The sequence below is a fragment of the Euwallacea fornicatus genome, chromosome 19 (genome assembly GCF_040115645.1).
Source record: "Euwallacea fornicatus isolate EFF26 chromosome 19, ASM4011564v1, whole genome shotgun sequence".
NCBI classification, from domain to species: domain Eukaryota; kingdom Metazoa; phylum Arthropoda; class Insecta; order Coleoptera; family Curculionidae; genus Euwallacea; species Euwallacea fornicatus.
Window position 1 is genome coordinate 2996369 of NC_089559.1, and position 24105 is coordinate 3020473.

At 35.1% G+C, this 24105-nt stretch overlaps 1 protein-coding gene across 4 annotated transcripts in view; it reads left to right on the forward strand.

Moving 5' to 3' along the window:
• The window catches only part of LOC136345289 (Kv channel-interacting protein 1-like), a 190264-nt gene that overhangs the window by 110340 nt on the left and 55819 nt on the right, over positions 1–24105 (forward strand). For 2 of the 4 annotated variants that reach the window (XM_066293430.1, XM_066293429.1), the window contains exon 2: positions 22655–23070. The exons of the other annotated variants lie outside the window; for them this stretch is intronic. In XM_066293430.1, coding sequence (XP_066149527.1) covers positions 22779–23070 — 292 coding nt within the window. In that variant the 5' untranslated portion in view covers positions 22655–22778. The remainder of the gene's footprint in view (positions 1–22654; positions 23071–24105) is intronic. 4 annotated transcript variants of the gene reach the window in all.

Here is a 24105-nt window from a genome sequence, read left to right on the forward strand (position 1 = left end):
GGCGCACCACCACCAAGAACCATTACGGGCTATGGCTACGCCGGATCCCATAAATCGAGGCCATCTGGGGAATATCTATACTAGTCGCTTTTCGGGGACCATCGCAGGCCCAAACAAACCATCACGGCAATAGTCCCGACCGAGAAAGCTTCTTTTGACTAGTAACATATTCCCTAGCCAAAACGTGCCCTTAGTTTTGGCCTGATGAGCTATGTGGTCTGGCACCCAGATGGTATTCTCAGAATAAGTATCGCCGCACATGGGCGTAACTTAAGGGATAAAATACAAATACATAACAAAACCAAAATTAATCACAACAAACAAAAAAAACTAATAACTTAAAGTCCCTAACACTGATTAAGACAATTGCTGTAGTGAAATCCAAGCAAAGTGGTAGAAAATAACTGGGTCTATACAGTTGTTTTATAGTCTAATAGTACAGAATAATTTCAATAGAAAATTTCCATCAGAACTAATTTTTAAATAAGAAGGGGAGAAAACTTTGCAGTAAGAAGATTGATGAAAGGAAATTCTCTACTTATATACCGATTCATACAGGAAATTAGTAATTGCAAAATTTAAAGTTAAGAAGCAGGAAAGTTCTCGGCGAGCAATAATTATTCCATTATCCTCCATTCCATTATTAAACATTTAATTAAAAGATAAGAATCTTTAATATTTCTTGAAAAAAAAACCATTTCTCTCCAGTATTCTGGACATTCCTGTTCGCGCCTTAATGATCGTCAATCATACACAGACCTTATCGACTTTTTTCCTGGGTCTGCTTTCCCTAGCGAGATTTACAATATGACGAAATCAATTAGGACTCCATTTACAAATATCAATCAAAACCAGAGATAAGTTTTGTTCCTTTTCCGTGGTGTTGTAAATACGGATTACTATATCGACAACCCGGTTTCCCAAAATAACTGAAAATAATGACGCTACTATTTCCTTTTATCCGATTTTGTTTGTTCCAGGAATATCCAGGAGGGGTTTTCTTACTTTATGGGTTCAATTGGAGCGAATACACCTGCAAAACAAATAGGGTGGGAAAGGAAGTGAAGGCTTAATTTGTATTCGGAATTTTTTTTTTTTTTTTATTAAAATATACAGAAAAATATCGACCAATTTTCCGATAATTCTCGAGATATTGCCTGAATTTTTACGGTCAACTAAAAATGTACTGCAATAAGAACAAATTTCGAGCAGTTTGATGAAAATAAGTTTTCCTGTAAATAAAGTATTAAATGGATGAATTTTGCCATTTGGGCGTTTATATTGGAAAACATGTCTTCGATAAATCAATTTAAACGCTCATACGAGCTCGAGTAGTGGAGGAGGCAATACCATTCTTGAATATGATGCCGGAACGCAAGTTTATAAAATTATTAATCACAAATTTCCAAGGCAGTGATATCTTTAAAACATGAGTACCAATTAGCGGTCTATATTGCTTTCATTTAATGAAAATTAGGAATTAAATGGAAGACAGAAGTTACCCAAAACAGCTCTTATCCGATGAACACTTTAAATACACAAAACTTTTTCTCAAAAGGCGAAAAACCATTATACCGAAAGTTTCCATCGCCTGATCAAATTTCGATTAATCATTTCATCCCGGCGTGCTAAAAATTCGATTATTCACTCTTTTTGGGAACAAAACATGTAAAAGTGATTGTCAGCGTATACACTTGACAGTATTAATTAACTGAAACGATGACGCGATAATAGGAGGGGATCATCAATCATAATCCCCATTTGATTGGAACAAGAACCCTCGTTTAATGAGCGCAAATAAAATGGATGTCAGCTTTTTGTGTTATTTGTGATTGGAATTTGTGGGATTGTCTCTTTTGTCATGGAAAGTCACTATAGGAATTAGTTCAGAAATAGGGCTTAAAGTGGAATTCGCGTCAATTCGAACAAGATAGTGAGATAGAAAGCCATTACAGCTCATTGCGAATTTGATGACGTATTCAAGAGATTTTTAGAATTTTCCTTTATATCCCCCACTTCTTCAACCATGATTAATAGGGTAATTTATTCGATTCATATTTTTATTTCTATGTGTTTCAGTTATTAATATCTTTGTTGCCTTTGGGTGTTTTCTTTAGCAAGAATTTGGTTGATAGCATCTATTGCCATCTTTATCTTCTAATACGATCTTTTCTCCTCATCTCATGCAAAATTACCCTAAAAATTTCCTTTTTCGTATAGAATCATTCACATTTCCCCACAGACCATTCTTTCTCACTTAATGTGTTTTCCTTGTACCGCGACGTTATTAACGTCTCAATAACTTGGAACTTACAACATTGGCGGAACATAAAAGGGGTACTTTAAATAACAGTGGGTTCGATGACATTAATTTTCCACATGCCCCGCGATTCGCATGTTTCCGCATAATTTGCCGCTTTTCTAAACGTTTTTCGTGACTACTTTTATTTTTGTCGCGCCGAACTGGAGGACTCGGAAGTGGGTTAAATCTACCATTAACTCCATTACTGTTGCATAGATCTTTATTAAACCAAAATTTTCCACATCTTTCAATATGAAATTGGTGCCCTGTTTGAAATACATTTTTACCTACTTCCACAACAGCCAGAACAGAATTGTAAAAAAAATATATATGTGGAGCTTTTTAGAGATTCTTTTGTCCATTTTGCGAAAAATTTTAAACATTAAAAAAAAAATGAAAACAAAATCAGAAAATTCTCGAAAAATGCAATGTGGAGTCTTATGCGACTTTCTAAGAAAACATATCTAAAATTCATACGCCTTTGGAGCACTTAATTCCTATATTGTTATAATTATTATTTTTAATCAAAACAATATTGTACTCACACAAGTAACACTCTTTATCTAAATTTACCAAAGTTGTAAATTTATTGGACCCTTTTTCAGTAAATCCGCTAAACAATCGCTTCGTTTTTCCGCGACATGCTAAATACATCAACGCCACTTAGTTACGGACAAACAGTAAATTCGGCGTAAATAAATTGTGAGCTGCTCTAATCGTTTGAGGTATTTTTTATTGTCCGTTTTAGAGCCTGAATAAATATGCAAGTTGCTCATTCTCCCTTCTTTCTCTGTCTCCGACGGAGCAAAAAAGAGAGAGAAAGAGAGAGAGAGAGAGAGGGTGAGAGAAAAATAGTTCAAGCAATAGATACCCATTTTCTAAACTTAGATTCGGGTAATAAAAATTATGTTACAGCAGAAATATATTCATTCCGGCAATTATTTTATCGTGAGACTTAATATAAAATTACCTTTGTATGGTTGTAAATTGTGAGTATGTCTGCAAAGGTCACTAAGGCACAGTTTGGAACTAATTGAGATCAAGTTTATATGATAGAGAACTGTGAGAGGGATTGTACCAATCCTAGAGGCGTACCGAGGCACAATTTAATTATATCAGTAAAAATTAAGAATTTAGTTCTCATGAAATTTATAAAATGATAACTTAGGGAAAGAATGCCAAAATCAGTAAAAATTTTTAAGGATTTTAAAGTACCCTTGAAAACAACCTACGCTACTGACTGTGGCAGTTTTGATATTCACCGTATCCTTCACCATTACATTATCCCTGATAAATTGGTGCTTAAAACTGAACAGGGTTGTCCAACTGGGAGTCCTCTAGAGCACAAAGTCAATCTAAAGAGCTCCCTGAGCTTTTTCAGGTTAAAGTGCCAATTTACCTCTAAGAGAAGCTTAGTTTTTTCGTTAAAGCGACATTCTGAACGTAATTTAAATCAACTAAGTCCTGCGAAGTACACAAAAATTTTGCATTTATATATTTTTATATAATTTTAATATACGATTCTGTTAACTTCGTTGCCCCTTTCAAAGCTACAAGCCCTAGCTGAAAAGTTTTGGGTCTCTGAGTATTCCCATTTTATTTAGGGCGACTTTTGAAAGAACGTTTCCGGACATTCGTGCAATTGCAGAGAAATTATGGCTACAACAAGTCCTGAATTGACTGAAGGTTCGTGAAAGGGTATATTTTTCTGCAGCAGAATTTTTTTCTTCTGCATTAAAAATAAAAGCGTTGATTCGTCTTGTCAGATTGTCACTGAGTGTGAAAAGTGTCACACTCAGAAATAAGGTAATTTCTCACCCACCAATATCATTTCCACCTCTGAATTTAATTACATTAAATCAAGAGATATTGCTCAATTTTGTATTAATATTGACTGAAAAATTTATTCAAATTCCTACTGCAAACATTGGCCAAACACATACTGATCCCTCCACAAAAACGTGCAATTTTGATGCATATCTCTTGCAATAAAACAGCAAATAGCACTTGAATTATTTAAAATTGTTGCCTCTTTCTGTAACCGTCATTTTTCAAACACGGAAATTGTACTTCCTGGAAATTCGAGATGAATATCGATATATTTGTTACTTTTAAAGTGTATGAAAATTTAGTGTTCCCATGAATATAAAGAGAAATTTACCAGTGGCGAATATAAGCTATGCAAACGAAAAAAAAAAACGTTTATATTTATGTGCGCACTTTAATGGTCATTTTTTGATTTTTATGATCAAGAATAACCATAAACTTCGTGTGTAATTGAAAAAAATTGTTTTAATCTATTTTACAATGATCAATAGACGTTCCAATTTTATGTCCGGTTAAAATAGACGTTTTTTTAGGTTTTTGAATTAGTGGGAAAAGTTTTTATTACATATTTACTGAACAGGTGCAGGTTCCTGTAATAGAATGTACTTGTTTTTCATAATAAGAATTTTAAACAGCCATTACGCGCTTATGGGAAACATTTTCTAAGCGCGAAAGAGTTTAAATTGCTAATTCAGTGGTTAAAAATAAATGTTCCAAATTTATCTTTTTTTACAATTGAATCATTTAATATTTTATTATTATCTAACCAGAGTAGAAGAACCACCATACAAACATGCAATTCGTGTTGAAGTTGTTATTAAAAAACTCGCGTCCCGCATCGCGTTAATATGTTTCACGTTAACACTGTTTACACTTGTGTAGTCCATGAAACCAAATTTTAATTCTCACTAAAACCTATAAATAATTAACTAAAGAATAATCAATTATTAGAAAATTCGTGCTCCCAGTAGCTTTAACAGTTTGTAACAAATTTGTCATTTTCAAACTCATTCCTTTCCCGCTTTAATGTACTGCAACAATTTTTTTAAATTTAAACTCAGAGACATTAAAATTTACTTACATATCACTTAAAGTTATTTTTCCCTTAAAACAATATTACCAATTTCAGTACAATGTCAGCATTTTTTTGCCCTTCTGGACCATTGGCACAAATGATATTTTTTGTAATAATTTCGAGCCACAACTTCCTCTACCCCGGATTTTTAATATATTCCATAAAATCCAAATTTACTTTCCATAACATATTAAAATTAGATTTCAGTCTTTTGTGGCTTAGGTTGGGTTGAAGGAAAGTCGTTTGCCAGATATTAAAATTTCCCGTCGTTATTGATAATCTGCGATCCCTGTTTGTGAAATGTGGGAATTGTTCAAGGGTCAATAATAAAAAGGGCCTTTTGACATCCTTAATGGATCAGCAGCTGTTTTAAGAAGAATCAACATCCATTCATTTCAGGAATTCAGTCAGAAAACTGAACAGAAGTCAGCAATTCCTAATTTCTTTGTCACATTGCAGGCAATTTAAACTTTCAAGTCGAACATTTCTAGCAACAATTTCTGCCACCTTTCGAGATAAAAGAGACCGAAAATGAGGAAAAGGTAAAAACTAACATGGCAGATTGTCCCGACAGAAATCGTGTTGGCAATTTGACGGTGGGATTTCTATTGTTTAAAAGCGAGATTCTGCAGGAGTAAAAGAAACGGGAACAGAGGTCAGTACGAAATGGAACTTAAGCTTCCACACTAAAGAGATTTATTAGTAATTGCGAGGTTTTAAGTGCGAATTGTCGGGATTTTCCGCTTTGACTGAAATAAAATTACTTTTCCCCCGCTTTTCCAACATCACTATGCAAGGAAATCTTAACTTATGTTTGATAAGTAAATAAGAACATTTCCGGGCTAAATTTAAGATCTTTTATTTATTTTCCTTACTCTTAAATTAATATTACAATTGATCTACCGATTTTGTTTGTTTTTTTTTTTTTGAGCAATATCTGTTTCAAAATTCCCATGCAGAAGTTAAAAAAAGTATTACTGTATATCAATATGTGAAAATAAAGTGGCGATTAAATTGTAAACTGACACGAACCTCCTATGAATTATCGCCTTAAATTATGAAATTTAGATAAAATATGGGAATCGCGGTTCTGCGGTAACCGGAAACAATGCGCGAGGTGTGGTGGGCGGCATTGTCAACGGGTGGATCGATGGAAATATTAATCATAGCACGTGCTAATCTGGACATTAAAAGATTCATGTCCTGGATCAGTCATGTCTGGAATTTATGACAGATGTCGGGAATTATTGTTTAGCTGGTCTCTTTTCAAGTGCAAACCGATTTTATCACGCCTCTTATCTCATACCACATCAAAAGTATTTTCGCTCAGTTTCCGTTTTAATAAACCTCAATCATTTCGGTTCTATATTTCAGGATCTTTGAGGATATCTGAGTTACTAACGACCAGTCCTGCGAGGATTCGAGGACCCTTATGCTGGTAATGTGACAGTTTCCTGGAATAAATTACCGGGTATATACAATTTTATGGTTGCCCGCGGGGCGTTTCGCCTTTATAGGAAACATTTTATTTTTGGCCAGTTAGAGTTGGATGTTGGGGGCAGTGCACTCAACTAAGGCCATAACGTGGGTTTAGGTTTTATTGGGCAATAATATTAAACCGATATCTGGCCGAAGGTTTGCTTCGAAGCGGCCCAAATTGTTTTCAGCCACATTAAACCTCTGTTATTATTTCCAAGTTTAAGTTGCAGTAAAAGATGTCTGGATGCGAGGATGGAGACTTATAATAATAAATTAAATGACAATAAATAAATAAGCACACAAAGCCAATTTAAAGTAAAATAGAATGATGAGAAACAACATTTTCCATCAGTTTTCAAGCGAGTAGATCGGCCGGCACCGGTAGTGTTAGCGATTCATTTCAGTATTTCTTCGCTATATTGCGACTGGTGCTGGTGGAACTACTCATACTTACTATATCCCATGTAATCAGTGAAAAATCTAATCGACTATTGATCGGTTTTCATATCTGTAATTTAGAGTGTATTCATCTCTTTCATATTGCATTAGATGAAATTCATAAATGTTCATCTAATCGGCATCGCTTGTACATCCGTCCAGGTTAGTTCAATGTTTTCGCTAAAGAAATGCTATCGTGGTTTAGAGGGATTTCCAAAGCTGAAAGCTGTGGTGTTAAATGGGTACGCTTACTCTTATTTGTGCCTTTTCTGAGCAAATGCAGCGGGCTGCGGAGTAGGGGTGAATAGGGCAAATCCCATGCTATCCAGAAGACCAGATCGGACGTCTTCTGAAGGTTTACCGCGTGAGTAAAAAATATTAGAGCTGTGTAGAAATTTCCCATACCAAATGGTGTTGGTGAATCTGTTCACTATACAGCAGTTTTCTAGTGCATGAGCAGAATCAATTTTTGACTAGTTTTCAGCATTGCCAGAAACGAGCGTACAAATAATGTCACGTGGAAAGCAACGGTGCTCTCGTAATACCTCCATCGATTAGATCGACCAACCTCGGTATAATTAGCCGTTCATTAATTTCTACGATGGTTGATATTTTTTACCACCACCTACGTATCAAGTTAATCTGTAGATATTTTAATCACGACTAATTATGACTCTCCTGAAACTCATTAAATAGGGAAAATTCTCCGGGACAGCATTGTGAAAAAGTTTATTACAAAATAATGGTTTATGGCGAGGTTTATTGCGGCATTGTGCTTTTACAGGGGTTAAAGTTAACAATCTGTTGTGGAATGAAGGTTTATTTCCTCAAATTTATTTTTTGGATGCCACATAAATGAACAAAACGTAATTGGGCGTGTTTGGATGGCATAAAATTAGTTTTTCTTTCGGCCACGTGCTGTCATGTATCAAATATCGATTTTAGTGAAAACTGCGCCTCAGTGCGCGGCGCTTTTTGGGGTGTAAATTCGAGTTCTGACAGGGACGTTTCATTGTAGTTAAACTTTGATTATCTTGATTAGTAGTAATAACTTGATTAGTTGCATTAATGTAATTCCCCGAGGTCGAAATGAAAGACAGACGCTTAATTTTACGAGGCAGAATCAAATGAAAACAATAAAAGCAATCGCGCGGGGAAGTACATGGTATCAATTCGCAAAAATATTATTTTTGAGACATAAAAGGTTCAGTAAGAATTGTGACGTAGGAACAAATGAAGTTATTCACAAAGTGCTAATTCCAAAATAGAAACTTCACTAGAACATTGCAATAGAAAGGAACTGCGTTCTGTTATTCATTTTTCGCGACGGAAAGAGGTGAGACCTATTGACATTCACCGTAGAATGACGTTACTGTATGAAAATTTACGTCCATTGCTCCAGCGAGTGTATGAATGGAGAAAACAAATTCAAAAACGGGATAACTTCCGTGGATGATTCTCCCTGACCTGGTCAAGCAAATCGTGTCATCACGATTGACTCCATTTCAACAGTTGAAGTGTTAGTGAAAGAAACTTGTCGTGTTGTTCTTACCGAAATAGTTGAAATTTTAAAGATGGGCCATTATTCCGTACACTATCTTATGCATGACATTTGCCAATTCCATATGGTATCAGCCAAGTGGACGCCAAAGCAGTTGACCCCAGAATTGAAATAATGACGCGTTGATCTTTATGAGAAACTCTTGCGTCAGTATGAAATAGAAATAGATGCCTTTCTGACAAGGATTATCGCTGGGGACGAGTCCTGAGTGCACTCTCATGAACTTGAAATCATACGAGCATGCAAAGAACGGCGTCATGTTTCTTCACTGAAACCGGAAAAATTTAACACTCAGCTCTCGGCACGAATGAATATTTTGACCCTGTTTTGGAATGCCAACGAGGTAATGTTAGAGGACTATTTGCCTAATGAAGATACAGTTACTAGTGCTGCATACTTAAAACTTATGAAGGACCGTCTCAAGTCTGCTATCAGAACCAAAAGGCGAGGATCTCTGAGTAATGGCATCCTTTTACGACACGATAATGTGCGACCACATACTGCTCGTACAACGACAGCAGCCATTTAAAATTTAAAGTTTGAATATCTAGTATGTCCTCCATATTCGCCTGATCTTGCCCTCAGCGACTATTAGGCATTTGGTCGCTTTAAATCGGCTTTAGGTGGGAGGAACTTTCAAACTATTGATGAAGTGATTCAGGCGGTACATGATTGGCTGTTCACACTACGAATAGATTTTTTTTTCGGTTATTCAAGCTCTTCCAAACCTTCCTGTACTGAACGGAATGAGGACTACGTTGAAAAATAACATGTTCATTTTTGATATTATTTCAATAAATTTAATTTAATATCGTTTTTAACTTTTTCATTTGACTCTTTCTCGTATTTTAATAATATTAAAGCAGATACTCAACTTTCTGATACAGTTCCCTTCCAACTTGTACCAAACTCGCTCTCTCATAAATTGAATTTTATGCACTCTCTAAACTCAAACCCAAAGCTTAAAAATCAAGATTTTTTAATTTTAATTAAAACTTAATGAAGGCACCAACTTATTACCTGCGGGTTTATCTACTTTACTAGCTCTCCTTAAATGGCTCTTACGGCCCTTGAGAACGAGCTTAGTAAACTTGGAATTTCTGAAAGCTATTCTATGTACTTGTGGATGTTAACTTCAGTTAACTACTCAATTTATTAGTCGATGCATTTCACGGTGAGATAACTTGAGTTAGAGCAATCCGGATCCGTTTTATTTGTCGTAATAGAGAAATAAAACTATAGCTTGATGTAGTGTGGTGAAACCTTCATTAAAAATTAAAATTTGAGTAAAACTAACGTGGGGTACTAACAATGGGGATGGTAATGATGGAAGAAATTACTGAAATTTTCTGAACTATTAGTGTTTGATTTCTCTGCAAAGCTGTGACGATGCTCAGATAATCCTAGCTGGGGGTTATTGGTTGCGCCTCTCGTCATGCCATAGCGGCAACAGGAATTTACAGGATGTTATCGGAGCTGTGTAGTTCACTGGCAGTGTACCGGACAGTTTCAGTCACAGTCAATAATTTCCAGAATGTTCGGTAGTTCCAATGGGTAATTGCTCAAAGACATATCAAATTTTACCCGATTCCGGACAAGAATTTGCCTCCCTGAAACCGCCAATATCCGGCTCATCGATAATTAAAAGGAACAATTAAAACAAAATTTCAGAGTCGTAATTTTTGATACGCCCCCAGACACCGACAGCACTAATAGCCCCTCACGAGCGTACACGAAACCAAAGCCCTTGCATATTTCGCGTTTGATTTCATGATTGTCTGACACAAAATGACAATTACCATCACTCATCGAATTTGGCCCGAAATGCTGCTTAAATCCTTCATATAAGTTGATGTCTAGAACGCGACTTTTATTGGACAAAAAATTGGTAAGGCAGGAATTGCGGTGAACCCGGAATTTGATTTTTCGTCTCATTCTTTTCCAGTGATTAAATGTCAATTTCCAGCTAAAGGAAATATCAACAATCTATCCGAAATTGAACGCGCTGTATATGAGTGTATGCCCGATATACAGGATGTCCCACAAAAATGGGCCTCTATCCGTATCTCGAAACCTACGACTAGACAAAAGTTGAAATTCGGACGTCATACTAGAGTGAAAGTGATCTATTAATTAAAATTACGTTCATGAAAGTATCACTTGCGGTTACACCGAAAATGAATATTAACTCGTTAAATTTAAATGAAACGCCCTATTTATTATATCAAATTTCGATTCTGCTGAACATTATGAACATTATTCAAATATCATATTGTATACTTAAATTTTACGATTTTCGAGATATTTAGAATTTTCCAAAAAAAAATGACAGTTGCAGTTTATACCTAAACCTAACTGTTTTCATTTTATTTAAAAAAAAACCCTTTCAATGCTTATTATTCTACTTTATATATGAGGACACCTGTAAATTATGCAAACGGAGATTTTTTTAAATATGTTACTAATGGTGAATATAACAAAGTATTAACCAAAACATATCATAAATTTAGTATTCGATATCCAGAAGAAACGCAGCCATCACGAGAAGCCTTCAAACGTATAATAGATCATTTAAAAACTAACGGATATAGCAAAACACCCCACAGAAGAAAGAAGCACATCGTTGATATCGAAATAATTGACTCTGCAATTTGCGATTTATTAAACGAACAAATTTATGGTTGTGACTGTATTTTTTTGGAAAATTCTAAATATCTCGAAAACTGTAAAATTTATGTAGAGAACATTGTACGTGGAAAATATTCGTAACATTCCGCAGAATTGAAATTTGATATAATGTACAGGATGTTCCGTTCAAAATAAGTCAGTTGACGTTAATTTCCGAAAAAATCCGAAATGGTAGTTTCATGAGAATATGTTTAATGGATATAGCATCTCTACTTTAGTATAATACTCAAGTTTCAACTTTTTCCTGCTCATAGTTTTCAGTATACTGAGAATGACCCATATTCATGGGACACCCTGTGTAAGTATACAAGAAGTGCGTTTTCGGATATATTCTTGGAGAGAACAAAATATAGTCGTCAAATTATGTCCATGTATGGTATTTAGAGGCATGATATTTACGAGCAAGATAGGACCGTAGTTACTACCTCTTCCTCTTTATTAAGGGACCCAATACACAATTATGTGGATTGAATGAAAACTAAATCTATTCGAGCTTTGTTAAAGCTCTAATAACAGTAAAACGTCACGTTTATCACTGCACTTGCATACAGTAAAGCTTCCCGGATCATATTTCACTTTTTCATATTTCGGTGTCACAGGATTTCGCGGTGTTTGCATTGTACCCCATTTCCCAGGTTTACATTTTTAAGGTAAGTGGAGTGAAAAATAGAGAAGCCTTTGTTGACATTTCTGCGAGAATTTCGAACACAAACGAACGATAAGACAATAATCCGCAAATTGCGGAAACATACGGATAACTTTTAATAAAGAAGATTTTTTGCGCCGGTTTTTTAAATAGTTTGCTTAAAAAAAGTTCCGCAGTTTACGATGACCGCAATTGTGCAAATAATAGAAGAGAAAAGTAATGGAACTGTCCTTTTACAGGCCATTTCACGTAACCTCGTTATATTTTAAATTTAAAAATAACAACTTCCCACAATTTTCCATCCATTCTCCATTTTATTAACTGGAGACCTAATTTATCAACCCCACGTATCCTAGAAATCTATTAGAGCCCCACCCTTGTCACAGCTTGCACCAAAACATCTTGTTTCAGTATTGAAAGCGAGAGATCCTTTTCCCAACGTGTCATTTTCTGCTTTGATTTATAGCGCTGTTCCTCAATCTTGTATTTGACTAGTCAATATTCTTGTCTCGTAATATTTGTTAGATGTACGAACTTAAGATGACGGAAAGAAAGAGTTCAGTTGTCCAAAATCAACTAACTAAAAGTCCCTTAAAAATTCCCGAAAAACGCAAAAAATGATAACTTTATTTTTTATGAACTAACTATAGCGAAGAAGAAATCTGATTTAATTGTATTTGGATTAAAAAGCATTTGGTCAAAAACTTGAATTTTCGCCTTAAAATTTAAGCTCATTTAATTACTAGAAAACTATCCATAAAATTCAGTTCAGAGTAAATTTCAAAACGCCCCCTTTGGGCCTTGTTTGTTCATGAAAGGGGTTGAGAAGAATTCCCCTGCCGGATCCGGGAGCAAATGCCTTCTCCACATCCCTAAATGATTCAAGGAAAACATGAAATTTTACTTCAGAAATCTGATGATTTGTTTTAATCCAATTCGGTAAATGTTGCTGCCGGCATTTTCAACAATCAAACAAATTTAACAATAATTAATGTAGGTTTTTGTTTCATTAGTTTAGGGTATAATTTAAATGGCTTCTTTCTTAATTTTGAAATTGAATCGAATATCAGCAGGAATCGGAGTTGGAATCGAATAGGAATTCCCCATCTTCAGGAAAGTCTTAAATACTAAACCCTCTGGCGGCGCATCATGGGCGTACCCTGGTTGGGAGTGCCCTCAACACTAAGTGCACTACCCGTCGCCTTGGATAGTGGTGCTGAAGCTGATAAGAAGTCCTTCGACGGCGGTAATTGCGTCTACATCACAAGGGCCAACAAAGCTTATCATCAGTAATACCGATGCCGATGAAGTAACTCGGTGGGAATTCTCATGCACTCTCAGTCGAAGTCTACCATGGGCGTGCCAAAGGGGTACATTATCTCCTTAACAATAACTTAACCCTAACCATTTACAATCTACCACCTTTCCGATAGTTTCGACGTAATCGAAATACACAATGTACTACAATTAAAAACTATGTACAGGGTGGTTGATTCAAGTACAGCATCCTACATTAATATGAAGTGGCTTTTGTGATTATTTTAGCACCTATCCCCCCGACAACTGTTGTTTTCTTTGATTCTCTTAATCCGATTAAAAATGAATCGCTGATATGTACGATTTCTCCACGAAAATTCCACCAATTTAGATTCAAAAAATTGAACTTGAAGACGTACATTTTTTTTATATACAGGGTGAATCGGAAGGATCGTGTCAAACTTCAGGAGTGTGTTGTACATGAAAAATAAATGTAAAAAAACTCAAATGTTGTTATCCGATTTTCGTTTGTTTACAAGTCATAGCGTAAATAAAATTAAAACATAAAATAAAAAAAAATTATAAATTTCATAAGAAATTCCATAAATTAACGTTTGGATATCATAGTAAATGTTCAAAAATATTGTCATTAACTTCTAAACATTTTCGGCTTCGTCTATGAAGAGCATTCGTTGCACTCCTGATTGTTTCATGTCTTTCTTTGATAGCAGCTGCAGCATTTCTAATGCCTTGAATTAGTGCATCTTGAGTGTCCACTTTTACTTTGTATACTTTAGTTTTAAATCAACCCCACAAACAATAGTCTAGTGGTGTGAGGTCTGGAGACCTTGGAGGCCAACTAATAGGGCCACCACGACCAATCCAACGTCCAGGAAAGGTACGTTTATGGTAAATAGAATCCTAGTTAAAAAATTTTATTTACGCTTTAACTTGTAAACAAACGAAAATCGGATAACAACATTTGAGTTTTTTTACATTTATTTTTCATGTACAACACGCTCCTGAAGTTTGACACGATCCTCCCGACTCACCCTGTACATATTTTTTAACCATTTGGTTAGCAATTTAATCAACAAGAGTGTAAAAGGCGAATGTAAGAAGCTACCGACGTTTCGCAGCACATTATTACATCTGCAGCATAATTTTTCGGAATAAATTTGATATTATGTTAATGATATATTTTGATGCAAAACAAAATATGTCCACAAATTTTAAAATAATTAAATTTGATTGTAAAGGTCATTTATCCTCCGCTACTGCTCATTAGTACGTTCCTAACCATCATTTGGTAACCATTGGCGTAACATGTACATCTTATAAGTTAATAAAACATGCTCATTGTCTTTCCAAAGAAGGAATTCCTTATTTGAAATGATTTTAATTCCTCAAAAAAACACACCCTTTTTAGTTCTCTCACTTTCTTAATATAAAAATATGAGGAATAGCGGAAACCTAGAACTTTCCACTATGCGCTAATCCTCATAAAATACATTGATGAGATTCTCGTAAATTTTTCGTATGACTCGACGTGGCTAAAAAAATCTATTAAAAAGCCAATCTAGCCAAATAGGGAGCAAACTCGGGAAGATTGATGAAACTTGGCCCAGGTTTAGGAGTTTTTCCACAAATTTTGTGGTAATAAATAATGCATTACCGGAAAAGGGTTGCAAGTTATTTAATAAGGTGGTCAAAATCGCTTTTTAAGCGAAGAGTAGCGAGGTCATTGCGTTCCTAAAATTTTTGATTAAATTAAAGTCGAAAGGCTCCGATCTGGCCATCTGGCAGGTAAAACACTGCCAAAATGTAGGCCGCAAACAATTTACGCAACATGATGGTCAAAAATTGATGTTTAAAGCTTTATAGAATTCTTCGACAGCCCCCTCCCGAGAGGCTGATTTATATCAAAATTCAGTTGCCGTCGTTTAGATTTAATACAACGACAAAGCGAACTCCTGTTTCCATACGACATATTTCACATGGTCTCAAAAATTAGAGAAATTATGATGTTGGCATTTACTAGAGAATGATACATGAGAATTTTGCCGGAAGAAAGTTAAAAACGTACAACTTATCCATATACTGTAAATAAAATTGATTCTTTGCGAGTAGGGGTCGGCAAAATTGCATAACATCAAACAAAACTCAAGTTTTGACATTGTTTTCGTCAGGATGAAACGAAAATCCTTAATTATGCCAAGTTTCGTTTCGTAATGTGAAACTGGCAATTTACTAATTCCGAATGCCTATAGCTAACATTCGCATTGAATAATGCCTTCATTTAGCGAGTTACTTGGAGCTTTTCGGTGAATAAAGGCGAGCTTAATTCGGCTATATTTTTCGACCTAAAGGGATCTCCTGAATTACGCCCCTATACAAAGTTATCTGAGAGCTAAAGGCAAGAATGGGGGGCCATTAAACATTTTCTTTACAGGAAGAACTTAATATAAAATTAATGATAGCAACTGTGACATTTGGGAGTTATCCGTAAGTAAATATTAAAACAGGCTTCGATGTCCGACATCTCTCAGGGTTTTATAGATTTGCGAACGATTAAACTGATCTTTTTTTTAATACTTTGTGGCGAGTGAGCTCAGAATTAATTTTTTCTACATGGATCTCCTCTTGATGAATTAAAACGGTCCTTTGTTTGAAGCAGCGGGACATTTACATACTGCCATAGATATGGTGTTTTGCGTGCAATTTTTAATGGATATTTCAGCTTCTAAATTGATATTCCGGGTCATTTTAGGGCATTTTTGGAGTTTAAAATCTTTTTTACGATTTTTTCCATATAACCGAAATGTCCATTTAAGCACCAGAAGCATACGCATTTTTGCAACTTTTTAACCGTTGTTTGTTTGTTGGGACAATTTTATAGTTGAGTTCGACAGTTAGTTTGCGATTATATTGGAACAATTGTTGAACGTTTTTGAGCATTTTTAAGCTTCAATAAATATGCCCAAAGACGCGCATTCTTGTGCGCATGTACAGAGTTATTTCCCACACCTTTTCTCGGCTCTAAAATCTTTATTTTTGGAAATAGAAAAAAATAGTTAAGACAAATATTTTAGTTTTTATCGTGAATTATCAGAATCCGTCATCGGATGAAACGAACCAGTATCGTAAGGCTGTTAAAAAATGACAATTTGCGTTTTTTTAAATAGAACACCCTGTATATTTATACCTTTTTAGAATCTGCTCTCTTCCTTGATTGCAAATATATACATGTCATACATTTGTTCTAGCCGTGTGCCCTATGAACGCGTTTAAAACTTTTATTCTCAAATCAAAGTTGTCATAGGAAAAAAATAATTTAAATAAAAGATAAACATGTGACTACTAACATTTTATATTTTAACAGTTCTTAAGTTATTTTTCTATATTTCTATATATTCTCTTTGCATTTTGGAACATTTGGATATGGTTTTTTTCCATTTTAATAATGCATTACTAATAAAATGGTTATTTTCTGTGTTAAGCAACAAAATTTCTTCGTTTAATTTATTTCGAAGCATATCGATATTTTCAGTCCTGTAATAAATTTTATTTTTTAAAAAACCTCATAAAAGACATCCATTATATTTAACTTGAGACTATTTGTTGGCCACCTAATTGGTCCATATCTGCCTATCCACATCTGGTACTTAATATTTAGGAAATTAGTGACACTTCGGACATTATGTGGAGGTGCTCCATCTTGTAACCAAACAAGCCCTTCTCGATTTGGTACGTTTTCTAAAAGGTTTTCAATTTCATTTTCTAAGTGCCTTTTATATATATGACCAGTTAGGGAATCTTCAAAAATAACTGGTTCCAAAACCCCATTGTCCAGAATTCCATACCACACGTTCATCGATTTACGGCCCTAAATTTTGACTACTTGGTGCTAATGAGGATTCTTCGTACTCCAATACAGTTTATTTTGCTGATTGAACGTTCCAGATGTCATAAAGGAAGCTTCATCTGTGAATATAATTTTTCTGTGCAAATTTGGGTCTTTCTTAACATTTCAGCACAAAAATTTTGTCTCTGAACAATATTATTTTCGATCAGTCGCTGAACCGGTTTCATTTTACACGGGTGATACTTATGTTCCTTCAAAACATTATACACTTTTTTGTTAAATTTATGAAAAATTCGAGCCTCTGTAGGTATCGAACTGTAAGGATTTTTAAAAATATTTAAATGTTGCCATATTTAATTATAAAACAACATAAAAATTAATTTTTATTTGTTTTATAATGGCTCTACCGTTTAGCTATCCCGAATATGCTGATATTCACTTGATTTATGGTGAGTGCAGACAAAATGCTCATAGAGCTACAGTTTTCTACTATCAGCGATTTCCTAATCGACGACTTCCAAAAGCAAGAACGTTTACAAATATTCATATCAGGTTGAGGGAATTTGGTAATTTCGCTCCTTAACGAGGAGAAAATCATAATATTAAGTATCATAGGGTAGATGATGAGCAAGAAATAATCAATTACTTTGAGGATAATCAAATTAATAGTTTAAGAAATGCCTAACATAACTTAATGATCCCAAAAGGTTGTATTCAAAGAGTGTTACGTTAAGAAAAGTATCACCTTTATCATTTAAAAAAAGTCCAGGAACTCGTGATCACTTTGAACAATTTTTAGTGTGCAACTTCATTCTTCTTTGTTATTTTGTTTCAAATAATTCAATAAATAACTTTAGGCAGACACGGTCTAATCCGAGGAAGATAAGAATTGCTTTAAAATAACTACTCTGTGAAAAATCCCCAAGAGACAAAAAAGTTTATAAATGAAAGATATAATCAAGTAGTGTAATCAATTAATCGAAATATTTACCGGTTAAATAAATACGGTCCTTTATATTCATAGTCCGGCCCTTATATCTATTTCATGGCAAGGCTGTATATTTCATTTTTTTATTTGTGAATTGCTACGATCGAAAAATATTTGTACGCCAAATTTAACGAAAATCCTTTGAAGGGCTCTTCCAACACAAATGATTTTTCCAAATGGAGTCCCACATTCAATGATCTCTAGAATTTAAACGACCGACTTTTGGACAAAAAGAAAAAATACGTGTTTGTTAATTTCATTAATAGAAACCATGGTTAAAATATTTGCACTTTGATCAGGGACGCCCTGTATATATATATATATATATATATATATTTGAAATCAGGGAGGCGAACAGATTCTAAAAAGGTATAAATATACAGGGTATTCTATTTAAAAAAACACAACTTGCCATTTTTTGACAGGTTTAGGATGCTCGTTCGTTTCATCCGATGAACAGATTCTGATAATTCATAATAAAAACTAAAAGATTTGTCTTAACTATTTTTTTCTATTTCCAAAAATAAAGATTTTAGGGTCGAGGAAAAATATAGGGAATAATCCCTGTATACGTGTAGGTGGGGCAAGTTCCGGCGGATACGATTTATAACGTCACTCAAGTCAACACTCTGATTTAATGGTTGAGGTGCGTAAGTTTTTCCTTCCTCTTGAAATTATTATCGTATTTGACCGACTCGATAGTTTCTCTAACTACTATTCTACAATTGTACCATTGCGGTTGGTGAAATGTCAAGTTTGGGCTTTTGTGGGACCTGAGTTTGCTCCTAATTTATAACGCTAGATTGGTTTCTTGCAAACGTCACCTCAATCCCTTCCGGCCTTTAGACCGTCGTCTGACCTTAGCTTCTTTCCAATTACAAGTTTCTTCATATATTTAACTTTGATCATGTAAATCTCTGGAAAATACTCCTTTTAATACGAGTGTTCTTCGGGAATTGTTATATGTACATATTAAAGGTTCTCTGCAGGGTACTCCCCCAATTGTTGATTTACAGTAACTACCCCCGATGGACTAATAAACGTACAAAAATATTTTTAGTGATAAATCTAGATTAAAAGGCTTGTTAGGGTGAGAAACTTTAACAAGCCCTAAATTTTATTTATTTTGCACAGCTCCGGCAATTTTCAAGGATCTCAATTTATTTATTTAAATTCCACACGTTTTCATTCCCCCAGAACCGAATAAAGAGATCATGGGTCCACCTTCAATTCAGTATCAGCCCAATGGCGAATTTCGCCATAATTTAGATTGAAATCCCACAAAGCACATTCCTTTCCTAAGGTGCGAAACGCAATTCAACTCTCGCTAAGCCTTCGCATGTTTAGGCATGCAGGCAACAGCATTATCCTATCATTAATACATGTTTCGTAAATTAAATTAAGCTCGTAGAAATTACGAAGCGAAATTACGCAACTAACCGCAGATATCCCACACCGCGCCTTAATACACTAATTGTGTCAACTGGGAATCCTGTTTTAATAACGTGTAAATTCGGCCGGGAAAATTAATTTCCCAACTACCCGGATTAAGGCGGATTCTCCAGGTTTTCAGAAAACCAGGTCGATACAGGGAAAGACGCTGACGTGATTACAACTAAGACATGGGAACATCATTACGTATTCCGTTTGTGCGTTATTTAAGGATATTATGTTGTCTACTCAAAATAATAGGTTTGTGCATCGGGCTTTAGCGTTTTGGGACTGATTATAAATCAAATTTCATGCAACTCTGAGTTTATGAAGTTGCAGGTCTACAGTGATGAAGAACATCTTATAGAATTTCCTGCTAGAACACGTAAAACAAATATTTGACTGTATCCAAGAACGCTTCGTTGTTATGCATTGGTTGTGCTCCCACGTACCTCTGGACGCCATATTTATCCCGTCTTCTCGGGTAGAGTGTTTGTTGCCAAAGTTTCCGAAACAACGTAGGCTATTTTCTGTTGGTTTACCTAGTTTTCATGCAATAAGTATGCAAAATCCGTGCCCACTTAAAAAACTCATTTCTTTTAAAGTAAAGAAAATGTCTGATTATATCGAAAATCTCTTCATTATTATGGGCGGTAGCGTTCCCAAGTACCCTCCAAATGCCGCTTCGAGTATGGAGAAGTTCTATTTTCTTCTGAGTGTCAGTTGCCAATCGATAGAAGTTCCCTCTGTAAAGTTCCAGAAGCAAAATGATCAATTTGCTGTTGGTTTACCCAATTTTGATTCGTTAAAGACGCAATTTCGAGAGCCACTTGAAAGCGTCATTTCTTCTTCAGACCCGGACAGGGTTCTTTTCGTCGGACGTGTCGATTAATCTGTAGCCAAGCCTTTTTGTCCCCCTTTTAAGATTTAATAGGGTATTGAGCGACGAAAAGGTCTTTTGTTTGACGTCAACTCTTGCAACCGTCTTTGCCCTTTGTGTCTTTGACTGGTTCTTAAACAATTTCCACGTAAGTCGACATTTTTGACCACTTACTTTCCAAGTGCTATTACCCTAAAAATCGTCAATGGAAACTTCAAAATATTAACTATTTTTATACGGTCCTTTAGGGACCATTCATGTTCAAACTCGTGGACGTAGAAAATCTATGTGGGTCGCTAAAATTATTTACAATTTTCATTTATTTTATTTAATCGGCACTTTCCCGCCGTGTCCTTCCCATTTCCGTTAATAAAAGAGAGAGCTGGTGTCACGTAATTATTAAATTTCCACCACTTTTCTTCACTTTCTTCTTCCTTTTTTGGTTTGAATTCCAACTCGAACAAGTTTTAAATCAAACAGGTTAACAACAAATAAAGCCATCAAAATCATTATGAATTTATGAACACGAAAACAACGATACACAGGTTTAAGCATTTTGCACTCTGCTCTGATGTGTCCTGGTTACAGCAGTACGCTGGACGATGCCCATTTGGATTCATGCTGCTTCTCGGGAAGTGCATTTTGCGATTATTAGCTGAGTTAATTTCTCCGGTGTTATTACTTCACCGAGGACACGTATTTTAATTTTCTCGGTTCTACTTTTCTCAGGCCCAAGTGTATAATTTTCTGCTACTCATTTAGTTTATTTGCTTTCCTTGCAGGTTTGTCATCAGGAGTAAAACTGATGGGTGTGTGCTCACTTAGATATATGTTGCCAATCTGCCCCTTTCAGCAGTTTATAAGCTGCTGATTTTCCTCATAACTACTGTAAAGTCTATAATTGAAGTTCCACTGTGCATCACGAATATTCCATTCATTGGTGTCGTTTTAAACATCTCTTGAATGGGATATACAATCACCTGTGCTGCCTTCAGTCAATGCTCTAGGAGCCTGTCTGTAACATTTCACATATAGTGAATTGATTTGTGTTAATCTTTATCATTTTTTTAAATTTTAATATTTGTATTATTTGTTTTTAATATTTATATTGTTTCATTGTTTATTATTTAATAGTAAAATTATTTAGTCTGCATATTCGAGTTCCAAATTCAATTGGACCTTCAGCACATCCTTTGATTTCCAGCTGCCTTTCTTGTCTGCAGTTTATTAGCTCCACATGCAGAAATCTATTCTATAAGAATTTTTCTGCCTGTTTCTTGTCCGTAATTGTGGGTGTATAGCTTTCGTTCAATTTCTCTGTGATCTCGTGCTCTTGACATGTCGTTTTTCTTTTCTTCTTGTTATCATTTTGCATGCATTTCTAAATGGTCCCGACCGCGGTCGGTTAATGATAAGATTTCACTTTATTTAATATCATTGACGGGGTAATTTTAGAAGTGAAAGAGACATACTCAGCCAATTTTCTTTCAAAAACCGTCTACTTAAATCTAAAGAACTAGAAGCCACTATTAATTTTTCCCAAACGCCCTAAATCTTATTCTATAAATTATAAAATCATCGCTGATTGCTGCTACAAAAAGAGGTAATTCCAGAACGAAAATCGCTCGGTACAATTATTTTGGTTAAAACATTTTATCATCCAAATCTAAATATTTTTTTCATTTGGTCTTGGGTCGTTTCAATTTCGGTTTATGAGAGGATATAAATAACGAAAATTAGTCACGATTGGCAATATTGGAAATTCCTTACAGAAGTTTGGTATTTCAATAATAATAACAAGTAACACAGAAAATTCCGTAAAAATCTCCAAATTGCCACAGTAATTACCATTCCAGTCATGATTTGCTTCATAACCGAGAATGAATTTAATAATAACAAATTTGCTTGGTTTTAAAAACAAATTTTGCTGTTTAGTTTCCCACCAAAAGGGAAATCATTAGCTCGTTGAAAATCTTTCATAATGCCCACTTCAACCCCAAGAATCTCATTAAAAGCACCAATTTCCCTTTATTCTCTCGTTCCTTTTGCATAAGCGCCTTTATAGGAAAAATTAATTCAAGAGTTACAAGGCATTAGTCAGCAGCCTTCACCTAATATGGCTTAATTTTCGAATTTAGAAAGAACTTCTTGACTTTATTAAGGTTCGATATCTTATTAGTATTTATTGTACATTTACAATTATTTTTCTACTTACAGATTAACCAAAACTAACACCGCATACTAACCTGCCCATCTTCACACCCATCCCTGTCTGAAATTAATCAAAAATGCTTTGAAAGACCCGGAAGTAGGGCATGTTCGGCATTACAATGCCGGGCACATGATGTACCCAATGGTGCAACGACAGCAAGATCTTCAACATGGTCACCACATTATAAACAGAAATCGAGAACCGAGAATATTAGACCAACAGCCTACCGTTTCCATAATATCAAGAAGTCAATACCAGCAGCACGACGTACTTGAACCTCTGCAAAGTGGTTCTGGAAAACAGCTGGATAGTGCTGAGGAGGAAGAAGAGGAGGAGGAACAAAGGAGGCCCAAGAGACCTCTCCATAGGAGATTTTTTACTTATGTTAGGGAGGCGTGGACTGGAGTCAAGTCCGCTCTAGGTAAATATTTCCCTACAGAAAACATAAATTTTGGAAAATGGAAAATTTCTTGTCTGAAAGTTTTGCTCCGCCTCCACCTTTTTGTAGTTATTCGGTTTTTTTTCTTCAGTTTAAATGCCAATAGACACCATAAGATGATAGGGAAGGATTATTGAGGGTATAATGAACTCGCTACCCTCTATTAAATGCACCCCAGATACCAAAACTCATTTTTTTTAAATATCACGGGCGTGGTTGCGACATATAATTGGAAAACAATTTCAATACGCTTTTCAATGGTACCAAAGTTTTTGATATTCCCCCCTCAAAAGTGTCCGATTGTGCCTAAAATATGCCACCTAGGTATAAAATTAAATGGTTTTCTATTAGGAATAAGTAATTAAAATTGTTATTGTAATTAAATCAAAGTCTAAGGTTTGCCGATTAATGTTAATATTTATTCATAATAAGGGTTCGTAATTTTCCACATAAGCGTACCAACGATGTTTATATTCTTGACGCAAATTGACAAAAGTTTACTTAAAAATTGCACGAACTCAGTAATAACTCGCTATCTTAAATCTTCAATTATTTCTGGTTGCATTTTGAACACCACAGATTTCAAGTGCCCCCATAAAAAGAAATCTATAGACGTGAGATCGGGAGATCTAGGGGGCCATTCTATCGGTTCTCTCCTTCCAGTCCATCTTGCGGGATAATTTTTATCCAACCACTGTCTAAAGGATAGAACAAAATGTAGTGGTGCCCCACACTGTTGAAATCTTAGTAAATTTTCGTCCAGTTATGATTCACCACTGTCGTCCCGCTGATTCTCTAGCTCATGGATTAACAATGGTTCAATAACATTTTCTAAAAGGCCACCGTATATTTGGCCATTCAAATTACCGTCGATCAAGAAAAGTCCTATAGGACTAGCAATGGACTATAGGAATAGTCCATTGCGAAAAATCCCCGTCCGAAGGTTCGGTTTTTTTGGATATCGAATGCCTCGTCCTTTCACAACATGGGGGTTTGAATAATTCCAGATTTTACAAT